The sequence below is a fragment of the Pyxicephalus adspersus genome, chromosome 3 (assembly GCF_032062135.1).
Source record: "Pyxicephalus adspersus chromosome 3, UCB_Pads_2.0, whole genome shotgun sequence".
Taxonomy (NCBI): Eukaryota; Metazoa; Chordata; class Amphibia; order Anura; family Pyxicephalidae; genus Pyxicephalus; species Pyxicephalus adspersus.
The window spans coordinates 83295054-83315556 of NC_092860.1; the positions used below are offsets into that span (position 1 = coordinate 83295054).

Consider the following 20503-nt stretch of genomic DNA (forward strand, 5'->3'; position numbering starts at 1 on the left):
GCAGAGACAGCTGCTGGGAAATCGGTTCCTATGGATGTAGGCACCAAAAATGTTTGGAATGGGACCAGGATGGTTGAGGGAGCTGTGGACTTCTATAGACTAGCAGGCGGGGTTGTGATAGGAATGTCACTGCTAAAAGGCACTATGTTATCAGTCAAAATAACTTAATAATGTTACATTGGATTTCCTGACAGATCAATAGGAATTTAAATTGTGCTAAAGGGATAAAAGACAGGGAAACATACATGTATTTCAGAGATGTGATAATTTTTTTTTATTTTGCCCTGATGTATAAAAGATTTATGTCTGTAAGATCCATCACATCTTATAGCTTTGTTTTCATTTCCTCTTTTCTAATGGCAGATATCCCAAATTCGAGGATAGCACAGAGGAGAAGGAGATATTGACAGAAAGGAGTGGTTTGAACATAGCAACTGCTATTGAACTTACAAGAGAGAGTGAACTTCCTCAGGCTAGTGCATCTTCTTCAGCAGAGATACCTCAGTCAAAAGCAAGTTTAGTAAGTACAGGTCCGAGCTCTCAAAACCTCCCTCCAACTCAGGATGAAGAAACCTCCAATGCAGCACTTAAACATTCAGAAAGCCCCGTCCAAGAAATCAAACCCACCTATAATTATATCAGCACAATTGTGATGTCTCCAGAGGATGTCAAAGCTCAGGAGTTGGCCAAGGAGATTGCAGATAAGGACAAATCTCTGGCTGACATCTTGGATCCAGAGTTTAAGATGAAAACAACTATGGACTTAATGGAGGGCATGTTTATGAGAAGCCCCAGTGCTTTAAGAGAGAATAGCAAAAGGCAGATCAAAGACAAAATGATGTCAGATGAGTTGTCATCAGCAAGCAGTGGAAAGTAAGTAGTTCTACCAAAATTTTCTTATAATTGAATCACTTTTCAGTTTTGTCTACTTGTTTGTAAAGTTTAATTTACCTTTTCTTAGGCCAGTAAAAAGCTTCATTTATGTATTCCTACATATTTACCATTAGTTCCACTTCAACCTTTAAACAGTAATTTAACTGACATAAATTTGGAAATCAATGCATGCAAAGTGCAGTTTGAAGTTTATGTTGTATATATGTGTGTACTGAATACATAATTTAAATGCCTAATGCACTGATCTCCATTGTGACCCATGGCCTTCTTTAATTTTTTGTACAGTGGTGATGCTGCTCACAAGTTTTGTTCTTTTCCACTTTTATAAATAGGGCCAGATGGAAAATGACATTATTTGTGTATAAATAACATAGATTTGTTGACTAATAGTTTGTTTGCCTCTTTATAAATATGTTCCTTAATTAGGTTTTACACACCTAACTGCAATGTTATGCTTATTTATACATCTACAGTGAATAAACCTACAAGAAATAGGGAATAGGGAGAGACAGGAGTATTGGTCAATGGGACAGGAAAGGTATTAGCAAAAATATCCCATACAATAAAGCAGAGGTGTGAAATAAGTACCTTTGGTTGTAGCATTTCACCTTATTATCTGTTATCTGTCTGGGAGCTAAACTGTAATCTATACAATGAAGCCAGTTGTAAAGTTTATACAGATGCTAGATTTTCATCTCTGTAGATGACCATTCATAATCTATCACCTTTACAGGTGTCTCACAATGTCATTTAACAATACACATTTTTGATTACAAGGACTGTTGTATTCCCCACAATGGGCCACCTCCAGCTTGACATATCTCCCCCTTCTCTCCCCTCCCCATTGAATAAAGTGTGTACAGCTCCCATTCATTCCTACTTGTTTTATGACAGTTTTTAAATGTCTGTACACTCATAGTCACATGAAGCTTATGTCCCTATCAAGGCTACTGCATAGTGATTTGAAGTTTTTGTATAAATTTATATTCCCATACTTTCTTCACTCCATCAGAAAAGAGATCCACAACTGGGTGGAAAATTGTAGGCAGGTGGCAGCCCCTGTATTGTGACCCAACTCATCAGTAACCACCCAAAAATTGCCGGGTGGGTACGGAAATTACAGAGTGGTGCGCCCAGGTAAAAGGGTTGGGGGGAACAATGCAGCCCCTTATGTTCCTCTCTTTATATGACCTAATCCAGTGATTTTCAACCACTGTTCCGTGGCACACTAGTGTGCCGTGAGAGATCTTCAGGTGTACCGTGGGAAATTATCCAATTACCATTGTCGAGTGCCTGTGCTGTAGTGACTGGCAGAGTAATGTAATACTCTTCCATGTCAGTGGGTGGCAGTAGGTAGCTCAAGCGCCTTGTTTATTTTTAGAGGCGAGAATTAGCTACAAAGTGTAATTTTGTAACACTTTTGATTTGTGGTGTGCCGCAGGATTTTTTTAATGTAAAAAATGTGCCGTGGCTCAAAAATGGTTGAAAAACACTGACCTAATCAATACATTCAGTGCACATATTTTCTAAACTCCCTAAATGATTCCCATGAAAAATGCATTTTTCTAAAGCTTTACATTTTCAATCAACTCACAGGCATTTTTTTAAACAATATGTTGATCAAAAAACAATTGGGCAAGGTTTTTTTTGGAAGTTGGTTTAAGATTTTAAAGAATTAAAATGTCTTTGTGTCCTTATTGCTATTTCAGTGAAATATTTTTGAATATAAATTAATAAGAAGTAGATGGTACATTGAATACTTGTAGTTTATGAGAAGGATTCATTTAGATTACATTTGGTAATATCATTCGAAAAGACATCTAGAGAAAATATCAAGATATAAAAACTTTGTGTTGCATTGTTTTTAATGATAAGATTTATTATTTATAATATACAAAAAATAAGTGTGAAAGGGGAAAACTTTTTACTTTTTTGAAACAAATCATTTTTTGTACAAGTTTTGTATATTTGTTGATGTTTTTCGTCATTGGAAGACTAATATTTAGCAATATTATTTAGTCTGTCTTGTTATTTTAAAATCTGTCAATTATTGCAATCATTGCATTCATACAATACCACTAAGAAATGTCTGTACAAATAAATGTGAATGGAAAGGCGGATAATGGCGCCACCATGTGGTAGAAGAAACTGTGTTTTTTTTTATTTACAACAAAATAACCAGTTAGCCAAATAAACCAATTAGCACTATTTTTTTTCCTAAGAAATATTATAAAATCATTTAGCTGTGTTCAGTCTATGCTTAGAAACCACTTGTTTTGTAAAAAGTTATACCAGCTACAGTTTATGCTAGAGATATATAGCACAGGGGAAATACACAGTGAACTAACTCACAGCTGAATAGTTACCATGGGTCACTGTGTTTCGTTTGGATAAGCATGTTTTTTTGGTATAGGATTGGCATATTAGCAAATATATATAAATATATATATATATATATATATATATATATATATATATATATATATATATATAGTATAAAAAATATGTATTGGCCATGTATAATACCAGTTTTGTCTTTGGCCACTGAACAGGAAAGAAGAGAAGAAAAACTCTGCAGAAAATGTACTGAGCTCCTCTGCCCATTACTCTATGTCTGTTTCCAAAGCTGAGCTACTACGAAAAATCACAGAAGCACACACAAAAACAGAAATGAAAGCTGATGTAAATGGAAAGAAGGTAAATTATGCTTTATCTGGTAATACTAGAGAAAGTGATCTCCTTTCTAACTGTAAAATTTGGGCAGCCTGTGGAATAAATGGAATAAATCACTATGAATATAAAAACTGCAGTCTGATTGCATTGACGTGCGGTGGGTGAATTATTTAACTGACAGTTTGCCATGTAATAGTGGCATTTCTCCCTTCAGAGAGGCTTATTGCCCTGACTACATTGTAATCAGTTACTGGTGACCTTGACCATAGCCTGTTTTTTTTGTGCCAAAAAGATCAGCCTGAGCAAAAGCCAATTACCAAAAGCTAGCAGCATACCTTGGGGGAAGGAGGTTTAGGGCAGTTCCCTGAGTACAGCCATATTGTGGGTGCTCCTGCGGGTTTTGCAGGATTCACACAATACACTTGTCACATTGCAGCTGAAACAAAATTCTCTTGCAACTTCCATTTAAACACATTTTGTATGAACAATCCTTCCTGGATAAAGAAAGGTTTGACTAAGTCACCCTTTCTAATAGTTAGTGGATAAGTCTAATGGGAATATCTTAATGTTTAAAAAAATAAAGCTAATGACTAACTCACTGCTATGGATTCAGAGTTTTCAGACATATGTGGTAAGACAAAAGCCTAATAGGGTGCTGCATGTTCTGAGATGCTGAATGCTTGGGTGTGAAGATGACATATTGTTTATTGATTCATGAACATAAGCCCTCAAGGTAATTTTATAACAAAGCGTGCTTTAATGGAATCAGCCATCTCCCAACACAAGTCACAGGTATTGTTGGGACATTGAAGCGGAACCAGTCCACTGATTCATTGTCAGTGTTCAAGTGTACATCTGTGTTGCATGGGAGATGGTGAATGTCTTCTACATGTGTTCTACCTTAAAAGTAACAATTATGGAGTTTTCAACTGCTACTACTTTGTTGAAAATCAGTCCAAGAGTTTGGCTATATAAGTAGAATGCGGGGCTGGATTTCTACAGAGCTAACACTGGCTGTGGCTTGGGGTGGCCGTACTGCCAAAGGAGCACACAGACATACACACAGTATGTTGATAAGTGATAGTAACACATTCCAATATCTAATAAAGAGTTCCAGACTTCCATCCTTATTATTTCTGTACCTGCATGTGTTGTGTAATTTTGTATTTTATTATCACCATGCTTTGTATATCTTTAGAAAAAAATGAAAAGTATAAAATAGTCTAATATTTTAACTGAGGTCATTATATTGCATGTAGATGTCCTTTGTCAAAGTTTCATCATTTGCCTCAAAAGACAGAGGAGCCACATGTCCCTGAGAAAAGGAGAAAGCGATCTAAGTGATTAGTGCCATGCTGGTAATTACACTGGCATGCTTCCTTCTGCAGTACATGATGGGAGACTAGCACAGTCATTACCAAGGGCAGATAGTGGAGGGCTCACTTGGGCAATCAATGACCACTTTTGTGTCTGCACAATAGCGTTATGTCTGCTGCTGTTTTGGAATTACAGCAATACTGATTAATGAAAACAAAACAAGTGCTTGTAGGTCAAATCCGCTGTCTATTGCCACAGAGAGGATGTGACAGACAGAATACCCATACAGACCCTGTAAGTGCCAAGGGACAAAGATTGATTTACATTCCGTGTTGAGAATTCACAACTCAGTTAATATTTCAGCTCTTCATTATGTAAATTGTACATAGTGTAGCAGCAATAGTTCAGAACACACAAAAAGTGAGCAGCTGGCTACTTTATAAAATATACATAAGAAAAGAGGGACCTCAGTTTGTGCAGCTAATCTGTTAAGTGTTTGTTCCCTGGGGGAAAATATCTATATAGAGGTATTCATTAAGACTTCATAAACATCAGTCAATACTGTAATTACCGGGTTGGTTTTTAACGAGACTTTAATCGCCTGATGTTACCATGATTAAATAATTCATTCATGTAAAAAATATTACACAATCAAAAGATATTTCAGAGAACTTCAGAAGTTCAGGCTACCCTAGAAGGAATGGCTATACTGGTATATTTTTACAGTAGGGCTATGTACACATGTTAGATGATTCTCATTCAATAATCACCTCAGGGCTGATATTGGACCAGAACCTGGTGTGTGTCAGTGCTTGTTGTTCATGGATCTGTCCTGGCAGATCCACGAACGATCGTATGGAAGTGAAGGGAATAGAGTATAGCGGGGTGCCGTTCCGTCTCCTATGTACAGCACTCGCTCAATCTTTTGTTGTTGGAAAGGCTCGCGAAAGACAATGACACTTATTAAAAGTGTGTACGCAGCCTAATGTGTAGTGCTTTTGTAAAAAAAATGTATTTATTTTGATCAGGTATAGTTCAAATATTGTAGACTGCACGGTACAGATACAGCAAGCTAAAAACTTAGAACATAAGCTACGTACACACGTCAGATTTTTATCGCCCCGATAATCGGCATCGGCCAATTATCGGGCGAAAATCTGGCGTGTGTACAGTCGGTGTCATCCATCGTCCGGACGACCGACCTGCCGGATCCACGGACGATGGACGACAGCCGATCCTAATGAAAGGGAAGGGGAGAGCGCACAGCAGGGTGCCGCTCCGTCGCTCTCCCCCTCCCCTCTCCATAGAGCATGAACGGTGCTGTATGTACAGCACCGTTCATGCATCGTGCACTCCCTTGTCGTTGGAAAGGATCGTGAAAGATCCTTTCCAACGACAAAAATTGGAAGTGTGTACGCAGCTTAAGACATAGCAACTTCAAAGGGAATACATATCTTTTCCACCAAACTGTACTCTCCCACTAATATTGGATTTGTATACAGTTTAAGTTTGCATTAATATATTGAGACAGCAGGTAATACTGTGGATATTTTTGCATTGAAAAAAACATTCTTACCTTGTTTCTTTGGTAAAAGAAGTCTTTTGGTACCACCTCTCAGTATTCAACAGTAAGGACTCATCCCTTATCAGGGAGCTCAGAGTAAACTTTGCTTTAAAAATCTGCTGCACAACTGTTTAGTTAACCCTATAGTGCTCTGCTAATCCTTAGTCACAAACAAATGTTTATTTCTAAAAGAATATTTACACACACATTCAAAATAGGATTGAAAATTGAAATTTGTATGACAAAAAATAACAAATCTTAAATGAAATTTCCATTTAAAATACCTAGTTTATTTATTACATGACAAAAATGGAGTGTTAGAAAAGAGTAATCATTCACATGTTTTAATACAATCATATGCATATACTCTTTTGCATATTAGTAATTAACCTACCAGTATGTTTTAATTTGTAGGAGCACAGCAGAGCAGCAAAAAAAAAAATAAAAAAAAAAAAATAGGCACACAAACACATTTTTTTTCTTTGTACATAATACCTTGGTACAATTTGCTCCAACAGGGGAAAAATATGTCCTTCTGGATTCAATGAGGCAATTGGAAGCTCCCTGGATTAATAGTCTGTTATCTTTTCTTTAAAGCTTTAATATCTTCTAAAAAAGCATCCAGCTTTTTCTTGAAGTAATCTATAGTAGTTGCTGAAACTACTTCCTGAAGGAGCCGATTCCACATTTTCACAGACCTTACAGTGAAGAATCCCTTCCTTATCCGGAGATGAAACTTCTTTTCCTCCAGACGCAAAGAGTGTCCTCTTGTTCTTTGTAATGATCTCAAAGTGAATAATGGGGAGGAGAGTTCTCTATATGGACCATATATATATATATATATATATATATAAATATATATATATATATATATATATATATACAGGGTGATCATATCCCCCCCTTATACGTCTCTTCTCAAGGGAGAATAGATTCCGTTCAGCTAATCTCTCCTCATAGCTGAGCTCTTCCATTCCTTTTATTAGTTTAGTTATCCTTCTCTGCACTCTCTCCAATTCCACAATGTCCTTTTTGTGAACTGGTGCCAAAAATTGGACTGCATATTCCAGATGTGGTCTGACCAATGCTTTGTACAGGGGCAGGATTATGTCTCCATCTCGTCCATTCCTCTTTTGATACAAGAAAGTACTTTGCTAGCTTTAGATATTGTAGCTTGGCATTGCATGCTGTTATTAAAGAGGAACTAACATAACCTTTGGGAATGTACCATAATCCAAATATTGTGGACCGAGGTCCTTTCCTACATTAAGAAAGTAACAAACCTACAGTTGATAATGGAACCTCTTCTATGTGTTTGGGAACTGGGATGTACAGGTATGTAAACTAGCTAGGGGGACAAAAAACTGGATATCCTTGTGTTTGCTGGCCGCCCGTGGGGCAATAATGCTACAGTGGATTCACACAGATCCACCCCGATTGAAACTGATAGAATCCTCAATGGTTATGTTATACCGTAATGATTTGTTAGAGGTGGCAGACGCAGATGACAAAGCTGTGACAAAATTTTTTGATAAATGGTATGCTTATATGGAATATTCCCTAGAGCCACCTGAATATTCCCTATAGCCAGTCTTGCACCGGTATCGCTATTCCACGTGGCACAATTTACATTTCAGGACAGGACCCCCTATGGGTAGTGTGATAAGCCATTACATGATGACATGGAGATAGAAAATGATGACATGGAAATAGAAAAAAAATAAAAGAAATAGGGTGCTAATTTACCGGAACAGAAAAGTTTCCCTTCCTCCCTCCCCCACCCCGAGTTTTGGTTGTTTTTATTTTGGTTCAATGGTTTATGAACTGATGTTCTTTTTTTTTTTAATTTGAAGTATTGTTTGGCAAAAGGAAAATTTTGGAAAATGGAGGACACAGTCAGACATGACGTGATTTTGTTAGTCTGTTTAATTCTCAAACAACAAGGGCACAAATGATGTTATACCAATGTACTATGTCGAACTGTTGATACTTGCCATGATTTTTGCATGTTGCTGATGTTTTCTACGGCCCAATCTTTGTAACACTAACCTTGAGCCTGTTATTGTTTGTTTTCATTTACTCTGGCTTTGCACTGTTCTGATGATATCTTGGTTATAACTTTGTACATTGTCTTTTCTGTGTCTATAAATAAAGTTTAAAAAAAAAAAAGAGGAACTATACTTAAAAACTAGTCTTTCAATTATTAATCTATTCTTACTGACTTGCCCTAAAATGTCTTTCCTGGTGGCACTGGCTGGGTCAGCTGTATCCATGCAAAATATAATGAAGTGTTTGAATTTTTGAAGTGTTTAGAAGTGGCCAGCTTGTGACTGTCAAGTTTACATTTTCTTCCTCCCCTGACCTTCTTCTCCACCCACTCCCCCCCCCCCCCCCCCCCGACAAAAAATAATCTGCATACATAGGGCAGTGGGAGGGGATTAGAAACACTCCCACCAAGGATGGCATTTCCCAGATTGCACCTCTCCGCCTAGGATGAAGAGACCTGGGGGGGGGGGGGAGTATTTAGATGAATATACCTTTGGCTTATGTTATCCATAGGCCAAGGTTGATTTTGTGAGTATAGGTACGCTTTAAGTCTATGATCTACCAGAACCCCCAGAACCAGAACATTAGTATTTTGATTTAGTTAATGTAAAGGTTTAATAAAGGAAAAAGTTAAACATTACATGAAACATGTTGGAAATGCAAGGGGATTGTTGTCATAAGGTGAAGAACTGCTGGTAAATAAAAAAGTATTTGCATACCGTACATAACTCATAAGGTGAAGTGTGTTGAAATTCATCGGACATTTTCTCTTCTCGTGTTTTTTAGGTGGAATTAATTACCAGCCTTACACATAAACTTGACATCTTAAAGGGTGCTAAGGAAAGTCTTGTAGTTGATATGAAGTACAACAACAGTCTCGGTGAGCAGGTGGAGGCATTAATAGAACAACTCTGCAAGCCTAATGAATTTGACAAGTACAAGATGTTCATCGGAGACCTGGACAAGGTGGTAAACCTTCTTCTCTCACTGTCAGGACGCTTGGCCAAAGTAGAAAACGTACTACGCACCTTGGGTGAAAATGCCACTGCTGAAGAAAGGGTACCTACAATCTTTTATTGAAATTACTAATAAAATGTGTTTGTTTGTTATATTCTATCCCTTTTTCTAGAACTTATCTCTTAGATTATTCTCTATACAGAACCTAACACCGTGTTAAAAGTATTTGGCGAACATTTTCCCAACACTCATAAATATGATTGAATCAAGGTGGCCCAATAGTAATAGGATTGCTTATTTTTCATAGCACAACACAGCACAAGATTGTTGGCAATTTAAGGCAGTCTCCTAGTTATTAGCAACTGTGCCCTAATAATGGGTTTCCCAAGCTAAATAATTAATGAGTTTGTAGGTACTTCCCCATGTAGCTTATTCAATATAATTGCTAAATATGATTACAAGAAGAAAGAACTGTGATGAGCTATTTGAATCCTGGGGTACTGAATGCAAGGCTCAATGTAAAGTTAATCCAATGGATAACTCCATATTGTGACTTCTTAAAGGTTCTTACACTATGAAATCTTGTTTTTACTTGGGAAAAACAGGTGGAATATTTTTATATGTAAAACTTTTGTCAGAAATAAGAGACATATTGCAAAGCAAGTTTATAGATAAGTAAAATTGTTAAGAATTATTAGTCCATAATATCCCATTAGTATTCTATAAATTCCATTCCTAAAGGAATCTGTAATTTGAGAAATATGATAGCTTATATTGCTGATCCCTTCCTTTGAAAATGCTTGTTGTCTGACAACCATAACAAACATATAATCTGTGAATGATCTGCTGGTGAAAGGTATGCTTCTACTGACTAATCTTGTGTTTATAATATTTCTGCAGAACACCTGGAATGAAAAGAAAAAGCAACTCTGTGGTCAGCATGAAGATGCCCGGGAACTTAAGGAAAACCTTGATCGCAGAGAAAAATTGGTGACGGACATTTTAGGAAACTACCTCACCAGGGATCAGTTTCAGGACTACCAGCATTTTGTGAAAATGAAGTCTTCTCTTCTTATTGAACAGAGGGAGCTGGATGATAAGATCAAACTGGGTCAGGAGCAACTGGATTGCCTATTAGAAAGTTTACCTAGAGATTTCATGGACAACAGAAAAGTGCCTTTGAAAGAAGAAGGAGCGTCCTCTTCGGGGAATGTAAAGATGCTTCCACCATTGACCACTTCACTTTAATGTTTATCTCCAACAACTCAGGCAGATGTATACATTGACTATATTTTCATTAAAAGTAAATGGTGTTACAAGCACAGTAATGATGGCTATAAATCAAAGAAGTGTCAAGTAATGAAAATTCTGGAAATCACTTCGTTGGTGGTGAAGGGATGACTGAATGTGTTGCTCTACCCCCTTGCTCATACAGTACTAGGTGCTGCTGGGAACAGTGAAAGTACATCCAAACCACGCATTAATGGAGCAAGAAGACAATATATTATTCTTGTGTCCACACTATAAGACTGCAAGCCTGTAGCTATGTGGGACCTTGGCCTTATTGACTCTGCTTTTCTATTTATAAAACTCCTTTTTTTGTAATTCAGTTATGTATGTTTTGTATATAGGCTAACATTTTTTTCTGCTGTAGAGATTGCCTTTTCATGTTGTAATGAAAATTAACTAAGTCATTGGTGCCCAGTAAGAAAAATACTTATTTTATTGCATTTTTGTAAGTTTACATAAACCCACCCCTTTTGGATTGACAGAAGTACCATGTGAAGTAGAACATTGTATCTGGCTAACATATTGTTGTGCTTATACAGTCAAAATATCTGTAAAAATTGTGCCAATGAAAAAGATTTCTACACATTTTATTTTACAAACCTTGGATTGGAATATGCATATATGGTGAAAGAACATGTAAGCATAGGAATTCAATGAAAGCCATTTCTTTAGATATAGGTAGCTGTAGATTTAGATATAGGTAGCTGAAGTTAAATACAAATCCATAGGACCAAGCTTGGCCACACACCCTTCTACCTCCCAATTCTTGCTATTGATCAATGAGGCTAAATATTATAATAAAGGGTTTACGAGGCAGAATGGCATGGAGTCCTCCTGCCTACAGGAAACGTTCAGATTTCCATTTTGTTCCAGCAAATGGTGCAAGTAGATCTACAGATTTTCTTGACATGCAGTTTTCACTGAAGGATACCTGTGCTTACACTTTATCATATGCCTTGTTTCAAACTATAAGGTTTGCAATATTTTTATTTAAAATACACACCAGCCTTTAACATTCAGACTGTGCCTAAAAATATTGAATGCATTTTTGGAAAACTGTTTTGCACTTAGAAATGATGCTGTTTGTGATATCTCACAGCAGATGTCATTTTGCAGGGCGGCTTGGAAATGAAAGCAAATGATTTGGTGTTTGCTATAGATGTCATTATATTTAGTAACTGCTTGTCAGGAAGTTTCTTAATTTTTTACATTGGTATCTGGCACAAAAGGGGGTTCACTTTGTCTTTTTGAAACTGTCCTTTTAAAGGAAACACTTTGCTCAGCAAAGATATACCTGTGTGTCACTTCTGTATTGTCCACCTTGTTTTATGTATTCCTGTTTTTCTTATGCCGACACAAAAATATCACAGTATATGAATTCTGATTTCAGGCAATAACAAAACACAATATTGACAATAAATTTTTTTTTTTGAATTCACGTTATAACATTCTTGTGTGAATTTTTCAAAAGAAGGGGATAACTTGGAAGCTAAAGAACTATAGATAAACCAAAACAATGTGAACACAATGTGACTCCAAAACTGACCACATGGTACAATAGAATTGTGTACCCACACTGACGCATGCACCGACGTCACTGGGAAACCCCGCAGAACGTCTCTGCACTTCGCGGCTGGAGATCAGAGGAGCAGGATGTGTCCCCAGTGCCTGCGGAGACAAGCAGGACGGCGGAGGACGCCAACAGAACAAGGTAAGTGTTTTTTTTTTAAAGTTTAAAGCGACCCCAAGTGTGACTCAGGATTACTGTTTTTTGAAGGTAAAGTCCACCCCGAGTCACACTCGGGATTACCGCTAGGGGGGTTAAGCTTTTAAAATTAACTTAAATTGCATAATTAGACGTATTTGTGTATTACCAGCTTAGTAGATGTAATGACTTGTAAATAATTATGTCAATCCCTGTCCTCCTCTACTCCAACTTTATTGATCTCCAGCTCTCACCTGACCTTTGTAAGGTCTATGGGTAGCCCTGTAGTGTTTATGTAACCAACCATGTTGCTCCTTTTCAAGAGAAATTTCCTTAGACCCCCCTATGTCAGCACATCTGTTCTGATATATGTGGCACAGTTTTAAGGAGGGTTGGCTAAGCTGGGTAAATTTGGTTACCCTGGATCTGTTTATGTTATCTAAAAATCAAAGCTACCCCAATTATAAGCACTCCTGATGAAGCAGACAATGGGTCTGATTTATTAAAGCTCTCCAATACTGGAGAAGATAGAAAATACCATAGGAGAACCTCCAGCAAATCTAGAATAGATCTGGTCCAGGACTGAAAACATTTGCCAAATAATAGTAAAAGATTTGTAAGAAATCCATTCCAAGTTTGCTGGATCACCCAGACTCTCCCAAGAATTTCTATCTTCTCCAGTCCTGGAGAGCTTTATTAAATCACTCCCAATATGTATCTGCAAAAGGCATTTAAATCAGTTTAAATCAAGGTATAATCTATAAGACAGTGGAAACATGAATGTACAGCCCACTGAAGCAATGATTTTAACTTTGTAGCGGGTTGTGGAATTTGTGACAAAGTATTTTTCAGCACGTTGTGGGTTGGTTTTAAGAATTAAAAAAAGATTACACATTTTGAAAATTGTGAAAGGAAATCCCTCTCATACACAATGCATACAGAGGAGAGGGAAAATCCCCTTACCCTAGCGGCGGAAGTGTTAACGCCGGCCGTGGTAAATAGGGAAGGGAGGCTCAAGAGTCGCAGGTTGCCGGCTGGAAATAGGCCGGATCGACCAGGGGGGCGTTAGGCCAAAACAAACTACTGGCTAGGCCGTATTTGGCCTAAAGACCAGAGTTTGCTGACCCCTGATTTAAAGCATAAATAAATGTAAAACTAATTAAAATATTGTGAACAGATAGGCTTACCTGCATGTTCACCACCTTCTATTAATGTACGCTAAGCTTTGCATGTACAATTCAGTGAATGTTTTTGGAATAGATTAATGCTGGAATTACGTGTGCTTGAGTTACATTATTCTGGCCTGGCCAATCAAGATGGCTGAAGGTGCTGCACCTCAAAGAGGTTGAAGAGTGAGTAAAAATGGTGACTCCACAGAAGGAATAGAGGAAGACAGTTTATTTCCACTTTAAATCATCTGTACATTTGAACTTGCGTATTTGCGGCCAATCAGATGTGCTGTGTACACATTTGATGATAAGAAACGTGCAGACAGAAGATGAGCAGCAATGATCTTGTCAATCTGCTGCAGCTTCTCCGCTTTGTAACCACAGGCCAGAAGCAGATAGGTGAAATGGCTTCAGGGTTTAAAAGTTAGGTTTTTCACCTGGTTGTGCCGTAAACCTTAGAACTAACTACACAAAATGTAACTTTGACAGGTAAAATAACTCCAATATTAGCTGATTACCTGGCTTTCAGCTTTAAAAATGTTAAAGTAGTTTGTTTCACGTAAAAGGAATGTACCACCACAAAAGACAGCCATTTATTCATTTTAATGAGGAGCTATACTACTGCCAGAACCCAATGAGTGTACTGTTTGCATAATAGCTGGCATACATGGACTGTACTATTTCAGGAATTTGTTAACTAATCTTCAGCTCTGCATATTTGTTACTACTGACTTGATGAATACAAGCTTTGAGATGATGCACTATTCTTGGTAAAAATCATTATGTGAATTTTTTTAGGATCAAGTAAATGAAATAAATTTAATTTACTCAAAATTCATTTCAACTGATAGCCCAATGGTATGCACCAATTATGTCAGAACGTGTTGTGCTGTTTGCTTATTACCCTATATGATCTTTAAGTTCTGTACAGATATCCAATGGATGTCAGATGATTGTCGCTGGAAACAATTTTTCATGATCATTTCCAGTGACAGATAAATACACGAGTGCTGTATACAGAAACCAAAAATTAATCCAGTAAAAGTAAAGAATTAATAAACAGGTAATTTTACTAGGTTAAAGAAGTGGAAAATCTCTTTTAAACCACATGTCCCCATCCCAACATACCCCTAAATCCCCAAATAATCACAAACATTTGTTGGATTAAAATAGGACATAGCAGCCTTTTTTTAAACATAACCAAATATTATTACAAATACAACATACTGTGCAACAACCAGTTTGAATTAACATACAGTTGCAGGTCCATGCAAATTACCAACACCCCAACCATATTGTCTTCTTGTGGATACTTCTGTTTTTACTGGCCCCCAACCACTACCACACTCCCTCAGGGACAACGGTACCTGCATCCACAGCTCCCCCTGGCCTTCCTGACAACCATGTGTCACCTGTGGCTCCACTTAAACAGGAACTCCATACCTCTGATGGGTTCCACCCCTCTGGTGCTTCCACCTATCATTATTTTTGGACCTGCAACCTGCCACCAAACTGCAGGCGTGATTCCTTGCAGACTCCGATGCTTGCAAGCACCGCTACACCTGCAACAATCTTTGCAGCCCCTCTTGCAAGCTCAACCACCATGTCGGACCACAAAAAAACTGCATTTTGCAAAACCCCAAGTCTCTCCTTTCACCTGGTATGGCTCTGCACTCCATTTCCCACCAAAATAGGCCCCATAACATGTTGACCCTGCTGCATGAACAATTCTAACACCTCATTCCCTACCCCTTCGACCATCCACAGTGTGCACCCATTTTAAATCTGCCAAAAAACGCATCCATATACCCAGATCATACCGCAGGACTTTTATCAATCTCAGAAAATGTCCCGGGGCCCCAACCCCTCTGTTGCTGCTTCTAAAAGTCCACAAAACACCCTCCCCACAGGCAAAGTCCTGCAGGCAAATTTTAACTTTCCCAAAAGAGACTACAACTCCCACAGGTTCAAAGCTAAAAACTGAAAACTAGCCAGATGGACCGGCAACAAACGAAAAGCTGATTCTATACCAGTCTTGGCTATCAAACAACCCCTACCAAATTTTCTCACCCAAGACACTGCCACATCAAACTAAGTGTATGCAATCCCGCACAAGTCAAGGTCTATGGCCGCATTCACCGTCCCCCTTTAGATAATACATGTGGTGAATGATCCGAAATTTGTTGGGCTCTTTATTTGGAACCACCCCTTATAGCGAAAACCACAAAAAAGTTGCTCAACAGAAGCTCCTTAAAGGGCTTTGCCATGCGCCCCAATTCCACCATCCTTTCTTCTGCAGAACAGACTTCGAATTCCACGGCCTAGGAGATTAACCTCCAAGTTACACAGAATCCAAAATCCCTCCAAAAAACCCACTTCTAACCACCGCGCTGCAGCTCTCTCCGGTTACTTACTGAGCAAAGGCAACATTATTTCCACCTCCACTGGCATCGTCCTTCTTACCTGCAATATCTGATTGGCACCCTCTAACATGGGTTCCCGGGAATATTCATGTTTGAAATGTGGTTCCAAACTTGAAGGCTCCCTCGTTGCATGACCAACAAATTTCCGCTTTCCTGAAAAAGGTCCAACGAAGCCTGAACCCCCGCCCCCGAAGAAACGATTGCGATCACATCCTTGCTGACATCATTTGCTGCATCCACAGGTCCCATCGCATACCTGGGCGAATCACTTTTCACTGGCGAATTTGCTCATCATATTTTAACCAGGCCACCCCACTCTATCAGCCTCACTAATCGAATACAAAAAGCAGAGGATCACCGAGCAATTATCCGGGGCCTTTTCCCCATTGATGCTTGCCAAAATCACAAAACCTTACAACCAATTCTGAAGGGTGCAAGGAATAAAGCGCGACAGAGCCTTATCCTCACCCGGCTTTCCCCCACCCTGGCCTCTCTGTCATTAAAACCTTCCAGGGGAAACAGCTCCAAAATATCAACAAACTCACTCTTCCAAATTTTGTCTCTAACTTCTGCTGCCAGGTGGGCCCCCCAGCGGTCTCTCAAAGCAGACATATGCCTCACCTTTTGTCATGTCCACCACTGCCTGTCCCACGCCACCCACATCTTTGTCCATACCCTAAGTCCCCACTTCAGGTGCCAAAGCAGATTGGTGCTTTGCCATGGAGATGCAGGCTGCAGAACAGGATCAATCTTTGTGACCCCTGGAAGTACTGAAGCCACCTGAGACTGCAACCAGTCCATTCCATACTCCACCGCAGCCACGCTCAGGCAACCAAGTCCTCCACAGTGTCCATGTCAATTTCTCTTCTTCCTTCTTCCTACAAGTGACCATCCCCCCTTTCCTTCCTCACTTTATCTTGTCTCCCTTAACCCCACCTCTCCCCTTGACCACTCCTAATCACCCCATATTCTTGCCACTCCCATAAATCTTTTAACGCCTTCAGTACCGTACTTTTCCCTTTTCATCCCTTTCATGAGGTCCTCTGATAATCTTTTCTTTCATTGCTTCAGGCCTACTTTTTCACAGACAAGCCCTAGTCTTGTTACTTTACATGGCATTTCTGGATGTCTGCAGCTTAAGCTGCGTACACACGTCCAATTATTATCGTTGGAAATGAACGACGAACGACCGACGAACGACCGATTGACCAAAAATCGTTCTTGAAAAAAGTGATCAACGACGCCGAGGAACGAGGATAGTCGTTGGAAATGAACGACCGGCTGGGCGGATCCGATTGGACGATGATCGTTCACCATCTATCGTGTGTACGATCGTTCAGTGATCGTGCATGTTCTGAGCATGTATTGTGTGTATGAGTGTGTGTGTGTATATCTCTCTCTCTCTCTCTCTCTCTCTATATATATATATCTCTATATATATATATATATATATATATATATATATATAGCTATTTGTTCCAGCGCAGTACTTCATCCTGTTTGTTCCAGTGTAGTTCTTCATCCTGTTCCAGCGCAGTTCTTCATCCTTTTTTTTCCAGCGCATTTCTACACCCTGTTCCAGCGCAGTACTTCATCCTGTTTGTTCCAGCGCAGTTCTACACCCTGTTCCAGCGCAGTACTTCATCCTGTTTGTTCCAGCGCAGTTCTACACCCTGTTCCTGCGCAGTTCTACACCCTGTTTGTTCCAAAACTATAATAAAAAAAGAAATATTAATAAAAAAGTCCTAAAATTTTTTGTTTATCTCTTTTTTAAACCCCTTATAGTTATAATAAAAAGATCCACTGTCTGCCGGTGGGGTAATTCTTACACGCTTCCCATCAATTGCTCCTCCACAATTTGGGAAGTTCCATAAATCTTGAAATTCTGAAGCGATGGCCAGCCATTCCTCTGGTGTATCAGGAAACTGAAAGGAGAACATAGGAAGGATTTTATATGCATAATAATATGTTCTGTTTATATGTTCTATTTATTTTTCTTGCAGACTTCCTCTTGTAGTGAACCTGCAGAGAGCTCACCTGCTGCCACAACATCCACTCCTATGAGTTCCAACCAAAAAAGGGGTCAGAAAAGAAAACATCAGGAGCTGGAAAAAAAGGAGCTTTCAAGAAAGCCATGTCCATATTAAATGAAAAAGAGGATCACTTGGATGGCTTTGGCTTCTATATTGTATCAAAACTGCGGCAGATGAGCCCAGAACAAGCAGGTGCTGTGGAGATTATTATGACAGATTTGGTGAACAAAGGGATGCTGAACCAACTAAACCCACAATACCCTACCTATTCCTACCCCTATCCATACCTGCAGGCTCATCCTTCACCTGTACACACTCCACGCCACCAATATGAGCATCATCACTACCCTTCCTCCAATACACCAAATCAGTACAGTTTTGGCAATGAAAGCCTCCATTTCACTGATTTATAGTGGGGGTGTGTCACAAATGTTAATTGTTTTTATATTGTTCTTAATATTGTTAAAATAGTTATGTTTTGATTTTATGGTTATTTATTGTTATTTATACTTTTTTATTGGCACTTTGTTACATGCACTTTGTTAAATAAAAGATATCTTTTGGTTATGAAGCAACTGTGTCATTTTGATTTAATGATTGTATGGGGTCTCTACCTTCATGTACTCATCTTTCAAGCAGTCGATAATTGCTGCACACATCTCGGGGATGATATGACCCATTGCTTGCGGTGAGATCCCAGTGGAGAACTTCATGTCCTGCAGAGATCTTCCAGTGGCAAGGTATCTCAGCGTGGCGATCAACCTCTGCTCAGGTGTAATGGACTTCCTCATGAAGGTATCTTGTTTCTGCAGAAAAGGTCCAACTGGAGAAAGTAATTGCTGGAAACAGACATCTGACATACGAAGATAATTCTTGTAGTCATCTGGGAATGAGTGGCGCAGTTCCCGTAGCAGATTCCCATGTGAAATGTTGTCGGTCCAACAACCAATCCTTACACCACATTCGCCGCTTCTTCTCAACGTCCTCCTTTTCAGCACTAAGCAGACACATCAAAGCAAGAGCTGCTTTCTTCTTCCTTGAGAACACTTTGAAGGGCATAGTGCACAGGGGGACAAAGGAACAGTGTGGTGAATGTTGTTCGTTTGACCCGATCGTTCTTACACAGTATTCACTTCCTTTGGTGCATGTCACTTCCTGTATCGCTCAAACGATCGCATCTATCGTGTGTACAATATCGTTGAACGATCGTGTCGTTATCTGTATGTAGGGGATCGGTGCTATACGATCGTTCAAAGATATCGTGCAGGATCGTTCGTCGTTCGTTTACCAACGATAATTATTGGAAGTGTGTACGTAGCTTTAGATTTACAGATATCAGTTTAATGTCAAGGGGGCTGTCTTGTACAATCTTGGAAACCATTGAACAACTGCAATTGCTTTCAATGAGAGTGTGAGTCTATAGACCAATGTTTTGCTACCATTTTAACAGGTGGATAGCTTAGAATAATTTTTTAGGTGTTCAGGAAACCCTTTCAATAAGTACTATATTCACAGCTCACAGTACATTAGTGTGATAGTCAGTAGGAAGAACACTTCCTACGTTGCTGGCAATTAGGAAAAATGTCACCCTTACAGCAGGGCCAAAAACATTATTGGTGAAAGTTAGAATGACCTGAGAAGCACAAATTGCTCATTGCTCAAGGAACCCCCAGCAACCTCAGGAGAAACCCTGGTTGAGAAACTTTGATTTAGATTGACTGATCGTGGATACCATCCCTGCTCCGTTACCCCAAAAAGGGGTACCCTGTCAGACTACTCCTCCATGTTAAACTGTGCCTTCTTGATGTTCTCCAATTCTCTTACAATCCTAACAATAAACCTGTTACTGAGTAGTTATGTCATTTGAAATAATGTAAAGCAAATATTTCTTTAAAAATGAATGTCATTTAGTTTGTTTCAGATTTTTCTAAACAAAATAGTAATCACAGTGCAGAATAAGTAATAAGACGCCTATCTGGCAAACAGCCATTTCTGTGATGTTCCAGCCAATAAACCTTGCACAGGAGGTGCAGCAAAACTTACTGAAATACAACACTTTCTTCCAACATAAACTTCCTTTCCTCCTCTGATTTCACCATCTGATATTTCAAAGTCACTGACCCATCAGATTCTGTGACTTTGCTGCAGACAAGCATAAAAACACAATCCCTCTGTACTGTTTATTAGATTAGATATATCTGATTAGAAAAGCATAAACTTCTCACTCTAGGCTTGAAAGATAAAATTAACTAAAGGACTGCTGTTTAAAATTGCAAATTGTTTTATACTGCTGGTATCTAGACTTTTATCACTGCTGGTAATAAGTCTGAACTGATGACAAGACACAGGGGAAGACAACAGAAGTCAAAATGGTAATCCAACATAACAACGCACCCAAGCACACTGTAACACAGAGGCTATAACGGGCAAGG

The 20503-nt window shown here is 38.9% G+C and overlaps 1 protein-coding gene across 3 annotated transcripts in view; it reads left to right on the forward strand.

The window, feature by feature from the left end:
* The window catches only part of SHROOM3 (shroom family member 3), a 172341-nt gene extending 161307 nt beyond the window's left edge, over positions 1 to 11034 (forward strand). For all 3 annotated transcript variants that reach the window (XM_072405481.1, XM_072405482.1, XM_072405483.1), the window contains 4 exons: positions 364 to 873; positions 3447 to 3591; positions 9281 to 9553; positions 10352 to 11034. In XM_072405481.1, coding sequence (XP_072261582.1) covers positions 364 to 873; positions 3447 to 3591; positions 9281 to 9553; positions 10352 to 10699 — 1276 coding nt within the window. In that variant the 3' untranslated portion in view covers positions 10700 to 11034. The remainder of the gene's footprint in view (positions 1 to 363; positions 874 to 3446; positions 3592 to 9280; positions 9554 to 10351) is intronic.
* Positions 11035 to 20503: the final 9469 nt, after the last annotated feature.